The sequence below is a fragment of the Dendronephthya gigantea genome, unplaced genomic scaffold, assembly GCF_004324835.1.
Source record: "Dendronephthya gigantea isolate DGI-Jeju-01 unplaced genomic scaffold, DenGig_1.0 000152F, whole genome shotgun sequence".
In the NCBI taxonomy this organism is placed as follows: Eukaryota; Metazoa; Cnidaria; class Anthozoa; order Malacalcyonacea; family Nephtheidae; genus Dendronephthya; species Dendronephthya gigantea.
Window position 1 is genome coordinate 24452 of NW_021163162.1, and position 16822 is coordinate 41273.

Below are 16822 nucleotides of genomic sequence, written 5' to 3' on the forward strand. Positions count from 1 at the left end.
TGAAATCAAGTTAGGGCACCCGCTGACCATTATATATAGCAGTTTCAGATATGTGCGTATGTTGTCTATGATCTAGTGCCGACCGTGAACTTTTATGTAGAAACTGTAGCACATGATATGCTGGCATGAATCAGTATAAATAAGATGTGTGTGTGCTTCTGGGATTCCTAATTGTCAATGTAAGAACCCTTATATATTATTTTTCGCGTTTTTCCTCCTCCGCAGATAAAGATATGTTGTTTAGTCGATAAATGATTCAATTTCCAGCCATATAATAAGCTGTGTTGTTTATATTGGTAGCTTTAATATTAGTGGAAAATGCCGAGTAGGAGAAACAACCGATTCCCAGTAGCTGAATTTATGAATGCTAAGAAGGCACAGAACGCCTTGCTTGCAGCAGAGAAATCTGTCCTTAAAAAAGAAATCAGAGGGAAACAGCAGAAAGTACGAAGGTTGAAGTCAAAGGTAGACGCATTTTTATAATGTAGTATATATAGCAGATAGACCCTTAACCTATGACCCCCATTGACATTGTTTACAATTTCGTGTTATTCATGTTTTGCATTTTAAGCGGGCATAACTTGCAGTTTAATTATTTATTTATTTTTAGCTAAGCAGAACATCGTCAAAATCTGAGGCATTGCTGCAAGAGGTGAACAAACTGCCAAAAGAAGTCAATGTAAGTATGAATACTTTACTTGCAATTAACAATGCAATTGAATATACGTTCTGTACGATATCGGATTCCTATCGCAGGAGGCCAAATTCTGTAGGTATTAAACCTGACGAGCGAACCGGTATGATGTAAACGCAATCATAGATATAATGTAGTATAGTAAATTGTTTGAAAAAAGACTGTTATATTGACAATCTGTATATTGTCATCATGACGTTTCTTTTAAACAGCTAAGGTATCCTATTAGAACACCAACACCACCAAACAACCAACAAAATAATGCTGCGTCAAGGTCAACCCTCTCAAGGCGAAGAGAAGAGACATTCGTTGCTGCATTATCTATAAATGGTGGAACTTTGCTCAACAAACGACCAGCCTTCAATGGTCTTTTTGATACGCTCAGCAAGAAGTGTAAATTAGATGATCTTGGTAACTATGTATTGTCTAATGATAAGCTCACTTCCTATGTTATTGAGCAAAAGCAAAAGAAAGACAGGTTAGCATTTGAAGCTAGTGAGGCAAATAACTTAAGGAGCATAGCCACATATTATACTGCTGGGGTAATGGGTAAAAGGAAGTACCAAGCCGTACGATTATCCTCTACAATGAAGTTTGTAAATGCTAAAAGAACAGCAATTACTTTTATGTCTAAATGTCCCATTCCGAAACTCCTTACCTACAATAAGTTAGCTGCTAAGCTTAAAGAAATTAATATTGGGAAGGTGTATTCTGTGGAGGAGATGTTTGATGATTATATAGAAGGTGAATGGTTGTTTTAGGGATTTGGGAGAATATTTGCCCCGATTAGCTAGATTTTACCTAAGTACTGGGACCCGTGCTAAAGCTTTAAATTGGTTTGGTAAACCCGTGGGTACCTTTCTTGTTGCATGGGGAGGTGATGGGTGTCCATTTGGCAAAAATGGTAGTGCTTGTTCTTTTCTCATTAGTTTTCTTAATGCAGGCAAGCGAGTAGTCTCAAGTAGTGATAATTTTCTTGTGTTTGGGGCAGACTGCGAGGAAACATCATTAATTGTTAGAAAATACATACTTGCCACATGTAAGCAGATGGCAGACCTACAGGGGAACATATTTGAAATCAATGGTCTGTCTGTCACATTTTCATTTGAGGAAATTCCCAATGATATGAAAATGCTGGCTATGTTTGGTGGAGAGTTAAATAATGCAGCAACATATTTCTCTACTTTTGGCAATGCAACTCTTGATAACTGTCGCGATGTAAAAGGAACTTTCGGAAAGGGACCTTCTTGTACCTGGAAGGCTTGGTCTTATCAGGACAGAATTAAGACTGCTGCTGCTGTGGAAAAATTTAAAGACTCTCTGAAGAAAAAGACTGTCTCTGATAAGACTAAGCGTTCGAAGGTGACAGATTTCATTGCCAAAAGGAAGAGTCGTCAAGAATATGCACCATTGATTGGTAAATTGATTGACAAAGCCCATGTAGAACCCCTTCACTTGAAGAATAATGCATGGCAGTATTTCTTTAAAGCAGTTCTGCGCGAATCAATTGGTAAATCAAACATAGAAACATGCAAGTCATTTTCAGATGTGCCAAGACATTCCTGCTTTGCGAAAGTTGTCTTTGCTCTGCAATATGAAGTTAAGGCAAACCGGGTGGCGAAGAAAGCAATAAAGTGGTATAATGAAACTCAAGCTCACCGAGCAGATTTCGCTTATCGCTTCACCGGCAAAGATTCCAGGCTTTTCTGTCATAACTTCATGCGGCTGATCAAAGCAATGAGTGATTCAAGTGATTCCCGAGCACAGCAGCAGAATGTCTTGGTACTTGCATACATTGGCCTAAGGTTGAGAGATGCTTGCTCTCTTTTTAATAGGTTTATTATTAATGAAACTAACATTAGTGATTTATCTAAAGCAGCATTGGAATACTTTCGTGCAAATTCTCTATTTGTACCAACACAAGTAACACCTACTATATGGACAATAGGTCATGTAGTACCAGTGCATACAAAGTACATGTATGATACATATTGTCAGGGTCTTCTTACTGTTTCTATGGAGGGACGGGAAGCTAAGCACATTGCTCTACAGCGACTAAGTGCCAACACAACCTATCAGAACCGCTGGAGTGAAATATTTAGGCATGAATATATAATGTTAGTTTGGCTCCCAGAGCATGGCCATGAACCATGCTCCAATACACCAGGCAAGGATAACTACATCCCTGAGAAAGCTGTTAATGACCCAAAATATTGTTATTGTGGATTAGAGAAGGTATCGTCTGATGATGAGAAGTGTACTTTCTGTGGCCATAATGTAACAGCTTTAATTGATAAAAGTGTACAAAAAGCTGAGATAGTAACTGAATTATTAATTAACTGACCAGTTGCAACATGAAATTCTGTTGGATATCTAAATGTGAAATATTTGGATACTTTAAAATCCAATTGGTCAGTTAGCTTCTTAATTCACTTGCAAAAGAGTATATTAAAAACTCGTGCTTTATGATGTTTAACATTAAAGTATGTAACTAGAGTATGAAGCTTAATTTAGATGAGTTGGGCAAATGCATGTTCAAATGCTAACATTTCAAAGGAATCTCAGATATTTATACTGAACATGAATTTCGATTTGCTTGTTGTTCAAGTTTATGCAGTCTGAATACTTGTACAAATGGTAAAAATGTTTTTAACCTGTGCAGTGTCTGTGTACATTTCCATTACTGTGTGTACATATTATCTATTCATTTTCTTTCTTTTGCTATTGCTCAATAATATATTATACTATGTAATTAGAATAATCTCATTTTTTAGTGATGAAATATCAAAAAGCTAGGAAAGGCCAAAGTTTCAAATAATACAAAGAGTTTTTCTAAAAATATTTTTTATTGAAAAGGGCACACTTACATAAATTTAAGATGTGTCATTATTTTAATATAACATTTGTAAATATTATTATGATAACGATTGTGTATATTCATATATATAATAATGTTTTAATTTCTGATAATTCTTGAAATGATGAAATATTAGAATATTTGCCATAACTGCTAATTGCAAAGGTGTGAATATTCTATTAAATATATTTGTTTCCAATGCCAAAGCTACATGCAATAATTGGTGTATATTTATATACTCATGTTCACATGAGTACATATTTGGTATCTCAGTTGCTTCTGCTTTAGCGCAAGGGCTCTCATCTTTACTAGGGAAATCTGCTGGCATTAGACTGGGCAGAGACTAAAGTAGGGTAAATCAGGGTACAATTCCACCCAATTAATTAGGCACATGGGCCAGTTAACCCATTGTATCACATTGTGCCCTGATGCACCCTACCTTAGTATTTACTCTGTCTACACAGAACTGCCAGATGATTTTACTTGTAAGGGGAGAGCACTGGAACTATATGAATTAACCATAACAAGTAAAATCATCTGACATTAGACAGAGTAAGTACTAAAACAGGGTGTATCATGGTGCAATGTCACTCAATGGCCTGAGAAATAGTATAGTGTTACCTTAAATTTCTGGGCTTTGCATATAAATGAATAAGGTATATACTGGTATTGTTGTAAGGCAGAATTTTGAAGAGATCATGAAAATGTTTATGCAAAATAGAGCTATTATAGCAACTCAAAACAGCTTGAATCACCTTGCACATTAAGACTGGATTTCTCTCAGGAGAAATGCAGCCTAAATCTCTTTTGGGTCAATTAAATAACTTCATTATTTTCTTTGTATGGATTCAACTAGACTTAACACTTTGAGTTTTTTGTGTGCAATGAGGATTTAAATGTAACAGCAATTATAATATAAACTAGCTGTGAAAGGCATATCCAAACTGGTTCCAACAGCCATAATAACATGATACAAAAACCTTGATTTTCTTTTCATCATATTTTAAAGCAAAAGGTTTCGTCTCTGTACATAACAGTTCTGCCTTACAACCATTCTGCCGCCCCTTAAATTCCTTTTTCCATCTTTGCTGAATATCTTGCCAGAAAGCCCAGAAATTTTGGCAAAATCACGTACCATCCTCCTGGTATCTGTATATTTGACACAGCCAGCATCAACTAAAATACCAAACGAGGTAGAACCACCGCTTACGCCGCACCGAAAGGCATCAAATAAAGCCTTTGGCATATCGCGCGCAAATTCGATGACCACGGCTTGTGAAGTTTCGGCTTATAAGCCATCCTTCGATTCACCAATTTTACCCAAACCGAAACTTCAGAAGCAAGCATCGGCCCAGTGCGAATATTGGTACCAGAAAGTACATCTAAATGGTTCTCTGGACCTTTGTTTAAGAGGCATCTTTTATAGATTAACTCAAGGGATGCCCGAGCTTCGCTTTGAAATTTTGCCACGTCAATTGTGCCATCACACCGATTAAACAATTCCAGTGATTCATTTAAAACATTGTTAAATGAACTGGTATTATTTTCGGTAGAAATAGCATCATCTTTCTCAAACGAAACGGCTTCAATAACCTCGTCAACAGTGAAGCGTTCTTTGCCCGACGCCATTTTCAAATTTGTTTACTTTTTGACGAACGACCGCAGAGCGATATAGCTTAGTAGCGCTGACGCTCATGACACATTTTTCGGATTTGCTGACCCGGCGTGTTCATTGCAGGAGAATGTATAGAACTGGCGATATTAGTGTAAATGTCTCAATTCAAGGTCATTTTGAGATAATCGAATAAAACTCGTATTTTTGATTTTTAAAAGCGAAATATGCTATGTAAAGCTATGTATCAGCTATCAAAAGATTTCTCTCACCAAGACGAATCTAATGATATGCATTTCATTGCAGGAGAATGTATAGAACTGGAGATATTAGTGGAAATGTCTCAATTCTTAGTCATTTTGAGATAATCGAATAAAACTCGTATTTTTAATTTTTAAAAGCGAAATATGCTATGTAAAGCTACGTATCAGCTATCAAAAGATTTCTCGCACCAAGAGGAATCTATTGATATGCATTTCATTGCAGGGGGATGTATAGAACTGGAGATATTAGCGGAAATGTCTCAATTCTTAGTCATTTTGAGATAATTGAATAACACTCGTAGTTTTAATTTTTAAACCCGAAATATGCCAAGTACAGTTATGTATGAGCTATCAAAAGATTCTTCTCACAAAGAGGAATCTAATTATATGCATTTCATTGCAGGAGAATGTATAGAATTAAAAATATTAGTGGAAATGTCTCAATTTTAGGTCATTTTGAGATAATCGAATAACACTCATATTTTTAATTTTTAAAAGCGACATATGTTATGTACAGCTATGTATGAGCTATCAAAAGATTTCTCTCACCAAGAGGAATCTAATGATATGCATTTCATTGCAGGGAGATGAATAGAATTGGAGATATGTGCGGAAATCTCTCAATTCTAGGTCAATTTAACATAATCAAATAACACTCATATTTTAAATTTTTAGAACAGAAATATCCTAAATACAGCTATGTATGAGCTATCAAAAAATTTATCTCACCAAGAGGAATCTAATGATATGCATTTCATTGCAGGAGAATGTATAGAACTCCAGATATTAGTGGAAATGTCTCATTTCTAGGTCATTTTGAGATGATTGAATAACACTCATATTTTTAATTTTTAAAAGCGAAATATGCTATGTACAGCTATGTATGAGCTATCAAAAGATTTCTCTCACCAAGACAAATCTAATGATATGCCATTCATTGCAGGGGAATGTATAGAACTGGCGATATTAGTGTAAATGTCTCAATTCAAGGTCATTTTGAGATAATCGAATAACACTCATATTTTTAATTTTAAAAAGCGAAATATGCTATGTACAGCTATGTATGAGCTATCAAAAGCTTTCTCTCACCAAGAGGAATCTAATGATATGCATTTCATTGCAGGGGAATGTATAGAACTGGAGATATTAGTGGAAATGTCTCAATTCCTAGTCATTTTGAGATAATCGAATAACACTCATATTTTTCATTTTTAAAAGCGAAATATGTTATGTACAGCTATGTATGAGCTATCAAAAGATTTCTCTCACCAAGAGGAATCTAATGATATGCATTTCATTGCAGGGAGATGAATAGAATTGGAGATATGTGCGGAAATCTCTCAATTCTAGGTCATTTTGGCATAATCAAATAACACTCATATTTTAAATTTTTAGAACAGAAATATCCTAAATACAGCTGTGTATGAGCTATCAAAACATTTCTCTCACCAAGAGGAATCTAATGATATGCATTTCATTGCAGGGGGATGTATAGAACTGGAGATACTAGTGGAAATGTCTCAATTCTAGGTCATTTTGAGATAATCGAATAAAACTCGTATTTTTAATTTTTAAAAGCGAAATATGCTATGTAAAGCTATGTATGAGCTATCAAAAGATTTCTCTCCCCAAGAAGAATCTAATGATATGCATTTCATTGCAGGGGAATGTATAGAACTGGAGATATTAGTGGAAATGTCTCAATTCTTGGTCATTTTGAGATAATCGAATAACACTCGTATTTTTAATTTTTAAACTCGAAATATGCCAAGTACAGCTATGTATGAGCTATCTAAAGATTCTTCTCACCAAGAGGAATCTAATTATATGCATTTCATTGCAAGAGAATGTATAGAATTAAAGATATTAGTGGAAATGTCTCAAATTCTAGGTCATTTTGAGATAATCGAATAACACTCATATTTTTAATTTTTAAAAGCGAAATATGTTATGTACAGCTATGTATGACCTATCAAAAGATTCCTCCCAACAAGAGGAATCTAATGATATGCATTGCATTGCAGGAGGATGTATAGAATTGGAGATATGTGCGGAAATCTCTCAATTCTAGGTCATTTTGGCATAATCAAATAACACTCATATTTTAAATTTTTAGAACAGAAATATCCTAAATACAGCTATGTATGAGCTATCAAAAAATTTATCTCACCAAGAGGAATCTAATGATATGCATTTCATTGCAGGAGAATGTATAGAACTCCAGATATTAGTGGAAATGTCTCATTTCTAGGTCATTTTGAGATGATTGAATAACACTCATATTTTTAATTTTTAAAAGCGAAATATGCTATGTACAGCTATGTATGAGCTATCAAAAGATTTCTCTCACCAAGACAAATCTAATGATTGCCATTCATTGCAGGAGAATGTATAGAACTGGCGATATTAGTGTAAATGTCTCAATTCAAGGTCATTTTGAGATAATCGAATAACACTCATATTTTTAATTTTAAAAAGCGAAATATGCTATGTACAGCTATGTATGAGCTATCAAAAGCTTTCTCTCACCAAGAGGAATCTAATGATATGCATTTCATTGCAGGGGAATGTATAGAACTGGAGATATTAGTGGAAATGTCTCAATTCCTAGTCATTTTGAGATAATCGAATAACACTCATATTTTTCATTTTTAAAAGCGAAATATGTTATGTACAGCTATGTATGAGCTATCAAAAGATTTCTCTCACCAAGAGGAATCTAATGATATGCATTTCATTGCAGGGAGATGAATAGAATTGGAGATATGTGCGGAAATCTCTCAATTCTAGGTCATTTTGGCATAATCAAATAACACTCATATTTTAAATTTTTAGAACAGAAATATCCTAAATACAGCTGTGTATGAGCTATCAAAACATTTCTCTCACCAAGAGGAATCTAATGATATGCATTTCATTGCAGGGGGATGTATAGAACTGGAGATACTAGTGGAAATGTCTCAATTCTAGGTCATTTTGAGATAATCGAATAAAACTCGTATTTTTTAATTTTTAAAAGCGAAATATGCTATGTAAAGCTATGTATGAGCTATCAAAAGATTTCTCTCCCAAGAAGAATCTAATGATATGCATTTCATTGCAGGGGAATGTATAGAACTGGAGATATTAGTGGAAATGTCTCAATTCTTGGTCATTTTGAGATAATCGAATAACACTCGTATTTTTAATTTTTAAACTCGAAATATGCCAAGTACAGCTATGTATGAGCTATCTAAAGATTCTTCTCACCAAGAGGAATCTAATTATATGCATTTCATTGCAAGAGAATGTATAGAATTAAAGATATTAGTGGAAATGTCTCAAATTCTAGGTCATTTTGAGATAATCGAATAACACTCATATTTTTAATTTTTAAAAGCGAAATATGTTATGTACAGCTATGTATGACCTATCAAAAGATTCCTCCCAACAAGAGGAATCTAATGATATGCATTGCATTGCAGGAGGATGTATAGAATTGGAGATATGTGCGGAAATCTCTCAATTCTAGGTCATTTTGGCATAATCAAATAACACTCATATTTTAAATTTTTAGAACAGAAATATCCTAAATACAGCTATGTATGAGCTATCAAAAAATTTATCTCACCAAGAGGAATCTAATGATATGCATTTCATTGCAGGAGAATGTATAGAACTCCAGATATTAGTGGAAATGTCTCATTTCTAGGTCATTTTGAGATGATTGAATAACACTCATATTTTTAATTTTTAAAAGCGAAATATGCTATGTACAGCTATGTATGAGCTATCAAAAGATTTCTCTCACCAAGACAAATCTAATGATATGCCATTCATTGCAGGAGAATGTATAGAACTGGCGATATTAGTGTAAATGTCTCAATTCAAGGTCATTTTGAGATAATCGAATAACACTCATATTTTTTTTTTAAAAAGCGAAATATGCTATGTACAGCTATGTATGAGCTATCAAAAGCTTTCTCTCACCAAGAGGAATCTAATGATATGCATTTCATTGCAGGGGAATGTATAGAACTGGAGATATTAGTGGAAATGTCTCAATTCCTAGTCATTTTGAGATAATCGAATAACACTCGTATTTTTAATTTTTAAACCCGAAATATGCCAAGTACAGCTATGTATGAGCTATCAAAAGATTCTTCTCACCAAGAGGAATCTAATTATATGCATTTCATTGCAGGAGAATGTATAGAATTAAAGATATTAGTGGAAATGTCTCAATTCTAGGTCATTTTGAGATAATCGAATAACACTCATATTTTTAATTTTTAAAAGCGAAATATGCGAAGTACAGCTATGTATGAGCTATCAAAAGATTTCTCTCACCAAGAGGAATATAATGATATGCATTTCATTGCAGGGGGATGTATAGAACTGGAGATATTAGTGGAAATGTCTCAATTCTTAGTCATTTTGAGATAATCAAATAAAACTCGTATTTTTAATTTTTAAAACCGAAATATGCTATGTAAAGCTATGTATGATCTATCTAAAGATTCTTCTCACCAAGAGGAATCTAATTATATGCATTTCATTGTAGGAGAATGTATAGAATTAAAGATATTAGTGGAAATGTCTCAATTCTAAATCATTTTGAGATAATCGAATAACACTCATAATTTTAATTTTTAAAAGGGAAATATGTTATGTACAGCTATGTATGACCTATCAAAAGATTCCTCTCACCAAGAGAAATCTAATGATATGCATTGCATTGCAGGGGGATGTATAGAATTGGAGATATGTGCGGAAATCTCTCAATTCTAGGTCATTTTGGCATAATCAAATAACACACATATTTTAAATTTTTAGAACAGAAATATCCTAAATACAGCTGTGTATGAGCTATCAAAACATTTCTCTCACCAAGAGGAATCTAATGATATGCATTTCATTGCAGGGGGATGTATAGAACTGGAGATATTAATGGAAATGTCTCAATTCTAGGTCATTTTGCCATAATCAAATAACACTCATATTTTAATTTTGTAAAAGAGAAATATACTATGTACAGCTATGTATGAGCCATCAAAAGATTCCTCTCACTAAGAGGAATCTAATGATATGCATGTCATGGCGGGGGAATTTATAGAACCTGAGTTATTAGTCAAAATGTCTGAATTTTTCATTTTTTAATATTAAGGAATTTTGTTTTTTTAAGTGGAATATGTCATTCTGGTGTATCCAATAGTGAAACAATAGTGAAAGTTGTTTTGAAAGTTGACGATCTATTGTTGTGTTGTGACAAGAGTGTATTTAATTGCGATTTTTTTTTTGTGTGGGTGAAAAAGTTGTTACCAATGGTAACACTTTTAAGGTATGTATGATCATGTTTTTATTAAAATTTAACGTGTAATTAGTTTAATATTTGCGATATTGTTGGCAGTGGCGTAGCCAGCCTGACGATTTTGTCCTGCTATGTAAATTTCGAGTTATTATAATTATTCATTTCTTTAGAAATTTATTGTTTTCACAGTCAATGAAACCTACATATTAGCATAGCGGGACAAATCGGCAGGCTGGCTTCGCTACTAATTGTTGGCAAAATTGTATATATCAAAAATACGAAATGGTTGTCAATCAAATCACCACCCACTGATCTCAGTGACAAGCCTGGACCTCCTTCCGTGGTCCTTGAGTGGCTTTTTATAGTTAATGAGGCGTCGCCTAAAACTGCGGGCAGTGATATCTCAGGGCGGTTTACACCGATTTCGACAAAACTTGGGTGGGGTACTTAGGGCGTGGTCACCCACCAGGGGCCACGCCCACTTCCGGTTAGAAGCGAATTAAGTATTTTATTTAATTTTTTTAAAACTTTTGACAGGTGTATCTCAAGGGGGTTTTTACCAACTCCACCCATATTCCGGGGAGGAGATGAGGGCGTGGTCACCCACCCATATTCACGCCCACTTCCGGTCGCTGGTCATTTAGTGGGTCGTGGTCCTTCAGTGGATTTGGGTGGTCCTTCAGTTGATTTGGGTGGTCTTTTAGTGGATCATGTATTTTACATGTTTCAGTTGAAAAGTCTTGACAGACTTTGACAAAACTTGGGTGGGGTACTTAGGGCGTGGTCACCCACCAGGGGACACAGTGATTTCCTGTTTTTTAGTTAAATATTTTTTATGATTGCTTTCTACAGATGGATGATCCAGGGTCACCAGACCTTTTCCCAGATAAGCAAGATATTGAGGAAGAGGTTGATGATGGCGAGGTTGTGGACTGTTCTTCACAAAATGAAGAAAAGAATGAGAAGAAAAAGGTATTCATTTTTTTCTTAAGAATTTGTGGTTTGGGCATGTAAAATAAATGGGGATATAATATAAATATAAAATAAACCATTTTTAATTTCAAAATTTATGAAATTTTTTCTACAGATGGATGATGAACCAGGGTCAGCAGACCTTTTCCCAGATAAGCAAGATATGGAGGAAGAGATTGATGATGGCGAGGTCGTGGACCGTTCTTCACAAAATGAAGAAAAGACTGAGAAGAAAAAGGTATTCATTTTTTTTCTTAAGAATTTGTGGTTTGGGCATATAAAATAAATGGGCATATAATATAAATATAAAACTATGAAATCTTTTCTCAGGTACAAGAACGAAGGGAAAAGCCATGCTCAAAGTGTGGCAAAGGGGTAAAGTACCTCATAAAACATCTGGTGCAATGGCGGTGAAAAAAGGTGCTAAGCAACGGGTGCCGCCAATCAAATGCCCCGTGCCAGATTGTGAGGCTATGGTTTGTCGCGTTAATAAACACCTAAACAGCGGATGGAAGTTAGGGAGAAAGACCAGAAAGAAATCCTTTCTCCCGAAGAATTTAAAATTCTGACAGACGGCGATGTGGCAAGAAAGATAAAACGGTTGTTTAATATGGCAAAAGAAAATCCGCAGAAAATCAGCCAAACAGATTTTGCAAAGATGCGGGACTTCATCATGCTACGTGTCGCCATGGGAAGTGCGCAACGATACAAGGCACTTTCTAACTTATCTCTCCAGGACTACCAGGGAGCTGTGAGAATTAGTCAGGAAACTGAAGACCGACTTTTCCGCACGAAAACAACGCAGCACAAAACCTCTTCTCTTGGCCGGGCCAAATTATTCTGGAGAGACGATGTTAAAGAGATGGCCAACATCTATGTGAAGAATCTCAGGCCAATTTATGATAATGCCCAGCGGGCAAAGTTACGTCGATTCAACGTTGAATCAACGTTGATTTTCGACGTCTATCTGACGTCGAAATAAGGTTGAAAACGCAAATTGGATCAACGTGGTTTTACGATGTCGAAACAACGTTGGAAAAAGACGTCGTTTCAATGTCGGAAAAAACATCGTTTCAATGTTGAAACGACCACAATTATCAACGTTGAAATGACTGTCAATATTTACGACGCGTCTATATAGCTCTGAAGCATAAGTCAGCAGAAAAAGTGTATTTTGGTAATAAAATAGCTACTTTATTTCATTTTGATATTATTACAACAATGTGTATCCTATGACCGTATTACAAAATAATCCAATGTACAATTAAAAACAGACATAAATATTTGACGAACTACTAAATTGTCGCAAAGTAAATTTAAGCAGTGTCTTTTCGTCCACCTCCTCCTTGCCTATCTGGAGCGTACTTCAGCAGTTGCTGTACAGCTTGTTTCACCTGCGAAACCAGTAAAAAGAAACACAAAATCATTGAAAACTATTCTTTACGGAAATAATCAAAATAATCACGAAACACTTTAAGAAAGGTGGAATAAGAAATACTTTCCCGTAAAGACCTCACTGTCGGTTAATGCAACAAAAGTAGCAAGCACAACACAACAGGAAGGTGTACTTGAAACATTATTACGAATGCGGTATTGCAGAAACGACTGAGAAGAAAGATGAAGAAAGATGTTCTAAGAAGATGTTCTTCCCCGCCAAAGTTTCCCTGTCTACTCGTGGTGCTGACTGAGCAGGTCTGTACCCTGTTCTGGATCTGGATCTCTTTCTGGATCTTGAGCTGGTCTTTGACTGTGATCTCGTTCTGTAATTTGTTTTTGACCGGGAACTCAATCTAAATCTTGTTTTTGATCGTGATCTTCTTGTTACATCCGGGAAAATTGATGCAAGAATATCTGAAATGCACAGGAAACAAGTTTTTAAGCAGGCTGCGTGGGAGGCATTTTGTCCGAGGAAAAAGGATTAAGAATATCGCTCTAAACTTTAAGACGATAATATTGTCACGTAAATAAGTACCAACAGCAAACGAAATAAGGCTTCACATCGCTGATGCATCAACAAGCACAATTATTTCTGTGTTCTTCAGCCATGATATTCAAACCAAAATGGGCGTGAACTGAGCGAGTCAAAATATAACTTTATATTGTTGTTTATGAACTCAAATGCCCCAGCATACAATCATCACATCATTATTGCTTTACCTGCAGCTCCTGAAAGTAATGGTCCACTGTTGGATCTGCAGTTTTCTGGGGTCTTTTTCTTTCCAGAGAAACTTTGTTTCTCTGACCCAGAAGGTTTGGACCTCGTTCTGCAGTGCGACCTTGAGGTGGTTCTCGATCTCGAACGCATTCTGGGTCTTGACTTTCTTTTGGAGTTCGATGCAGAATGTGTTTTGGGTGTTGATGAAAAGAAGTCTAACATTAGTGAAACAGGAGAAAAAAAAAAAAATTTGGTTCTAAAATCTATAGTATTTTAAATGATGATCTTCTGTATAGAATATATATTTTTTACGAGAAGTTAAATGCGATAAGCTTACGTTTGTTCATTGTGATCAGCTCATTGTGTTGTTTGTTCCGTGGTCTGTAACAGCTATTCTGTTGTTCTCGAAGAGGGCTTCTCGATCTTGACCGTGGTATTCTTGGACTCTTTGATGTGAACTGGATTCTCGAATCGTTCATTGTTGAAATAAATTTTTTTGGTGGAGGTGGGAATTCTGGTATTGCTAAAAAGTAAATAAGCCTCACTAAGAACTAGAAAAAGTTTAATGACTAAGTTTTTGATTCATGCAGTATCACAGATTTATTTTACTGCATTATTAGGTACTGTAGAGCGAAAAAAATAGAATGTAAGCACAAAGTATACTCGATGGATTAGGTTTTGACTCTAATACATACAGTTAGCATCTTCACCATCACAATCAGAATTATTGTCTGACGAGTCCAGGATTTGTTTTCCTGCAAAATACAAAAAATATAAGTATGCCAAATAGAAAAAATAACTTACTTTATACACATATTATTATGAAAGGAATATTGTGTATAATACTATGAATAAAAATATAATGTGGTAAGTTTATTGTATATATTGTAATTGCTAACCTTTTCGACTCTTTTTCCTTCAAATTGCGTTCTCTTTCTCATATACTTCATGATCATCATCACCATCACTTCCTTCAGCCGTGGTCGTAAAATCATATTTTTCACAAACTTGTTTCTTATCTGGTTTAAAAAAATACAAATTCAATAGGGAACAACTGGAAATACAGTACATGCTTTGAAATACATACGCATAACTCTGTTGCTGCAACGTTATTTGTTAAGTTATTTATAATACCGCTCACGTGTTTCCTTTTTCATGAAGTAATATCCACCTTATCGTCATTGGGAATGAAAATTGCAGGAAAATAGTTTATATCAATAATCAAATGACTGACCTGCGGAACATTTTATTTTAATAAGTGGAAAGGTTTTCCAGTCTGCACACGGTGTTTGTCTTTCAGCATGAGGTTTTATTACATTCAATCCAGATGGCCATCTTACATTATTGTTCTGAATCCACACATCTGGAACAACGCCTTCGTGTTGCTTTTTTCCCTCCTGCCAAACGGCTCTTACCCACATTCCTAAAACAGAAAATGAAACAGGAACAAAAAAGGAAAAAGGAACTTACTGATTTTTTATTATAAAGACAGACTATTCTATGTACATGTACAGTATATGGCAAGCTTTTAACAGAAAAGAAATGTTTTGTCCCTTATACGTAAATTGGGAAAGTCTTTTGCATAAATATCATAAAGCTATACCAATATGAAATATTTTATCCTAACATCATTGACACTCTTTACATACAGTAAAGACTTTTATTTAGGTCGATCATGTCTCATAGTTTCAATCATTGATAAGTTTCATAAAGGAAACACTGAAAGTATTAAGTCAAACGCAATGCACTTTCTCATCAGAAATGAAAATTTTGCAGTATATGCCCAGCTGGGGAATCCCCTTAGCTATACTTCAATTGGAAAGACTCTGTCTAACGGACACTATATGCCGTAACATGCAGCCTGTAAATGATGGGTACATTACTTTTTCAAAAAAATTCAAAATTGTTTAACATGGTTGACAACATTAAACGTCATACGGCGAGTTTTAACTTATTCTTTTACTCAGTTGTATACTAGAACGCTAAATTTCAAATAGTTTTCCTCTCCAAAGGCTGCACAAAACTTTCTATTTAAGGCCTACTGCATTAATTACAGGTCTACTGCATTAATTTACCTGGAGTAGGATTAGGACTATCGGTATCTTTCGACCTCGTGATGCATTGGGAAAATGACAAATCCTGACCGGTATGGAAGGCAAACAGCTTTTTGTAGAGTTTCGAATTTTTCCACAAGGCGTCTTTTTCCTCTTCGTGACGAGTTCTCAATATACACTATGTTAAATAATTTCGAATCAGCTGGGATATGGAAGAAGCTCTGAGTACATCGTTCAGATACTACCTCACAGACAAGTCTTTCACTCCCATCTTCGCAGTCAACAACAAATACGTAAGTGTTGTCCTTCAGCATAAAACAACTATCCTTCAATTTGGTAGCGATATGCGTGTAGCGCCAATCACATTGTTGTTTTTGTACAGAGTGCTTCAGTTCTGCCAGTCTTTTAACAACCTGGGCAATATGATTCTGGGGACTTCGAACAAGTCGCTTCAATTGTTGCATAAAGTTCTCGAAGGGAAAGCATGATATTTAATTTAATGAAACATGGAAATATTCAACATCATCGGGCAAATGGAGAAGGTTGTGTACATTGTACACCACAAAGGTATCACCATACAGAGACTTGCATTTGCTTACAAAATGAGTTATTAACTCTCTTGCATACTGGAGATACGAGGTTTGCTTGGCAGTATTCATATCAAGCATTATGGAAATAGCAATAGACAGAGAAAGAAAGTGCTGGTATAGTCTATCTAGTAAAATGCCTCTCAACACAACAGGCCCAGTATAAAGAAGAAACAGGCGAAACTCAGTAGCTTTCCAGCGATCAAGTTCAACCAACGACCTAGGTTGTCTTGCAAATTCACTTGGCATGTTTCCATGTAACAACATCATGCTCTTGGATATTTGCAGCATATGTCTGGAAGACAGCTTGCAAATTTTTGGCCCATTTTTAAGGAAAG

The 16822-nt window shown here is 35.2% G+C and overlaps 2 protein-coding genes across 2 annotated transcripts; both read left to right on the forward strand.

Annotated features, from left to right (window-relative positions):
* Window positions 1-318: 318 nt before the first annotated feature.
* Window positions 319-1455, forward strand: LOC114537163. Its single transcript, XM_028558285.1, has 3 exons — window positions 319-465; window positions 611-679; window positions 907-1455. The coding sequence occupies exons 1-3, from the start codon at window positions 319-321 to the stop codon at window positions 1453-1455; spliced, it is 765 nt and encodes a 254-aa protein (XP_028414086.1).
* A 364-nt stretch (window positions 1456-1819) lies between these two features.
* On the forward strand, window positions 1820-12670 carry LOC114537166. The gene is made up of 4 exons (XM_028558286.1): window positions 1820-2929; window positions 11569-11688; window positions 11804-11926; window positions 12425-12670. The coding sequence occupies exons 1-4, from the start codon at window positions 1820-1822 to the stop codon at window positions 12668-12670; spliced, it is 1599 nt and encodes a 532-aa protein (XP_028414087.1).
* Window positions 12671-16822: the final 4152 nt, after the last annotated feature.

What these genes read in the sequence shown, in the direction of transcription:
- LOC114537163 (XM_028558285.1), top strand. Translation starts at nt 319, where the DNA reads ATGCCGAGTAGGAGAAACAACCGATTCCCAGTAGCTGAATTTATGAAT. An exon ending in TACGAAGGTTGAAGTCAAAG is followed by an intron (nt 466 to 610) that starts GTAGACGCATTT and finishes ATTTATTTTTAG; the next exon opens with CTAAGCAGAACATCGTCAAA. An exon ending in AACTGCCAAAAGAAGTCAAT is followed by an intron (nt 680 to 906) that starts GTAAGTATGAAT and finishes TCTTTTAAACAG; the next exon opens with CTAAGGTATCCTATTAGAAC.
- LOC114537166 (XM_028558286.1), top strand. Translation starts at nt 1,820, where the DNA reads ATGAAAATGCTGGCTATGTTTGGTGGAGAGTTAAATAATGCAGCAACA. An exon ending in GTTATTGTGGATTAGAGAAG is followed by an intron (nt 2,930 to 11,568) that starts GTATCGTCTGAT and finishes TGCTTTCTACAG; the next exon opens with ATGGATGATCCAGGGTCACC. An exon ending in AAAAGACTGAGAAGAAAAAG is followed by an intron (nt 11,927 to 12,424) that starts GTATTCATTTTT and finishes TTATCTCTCCAG; the next exon opens with GACTACCAGGGAGCTGTGAG.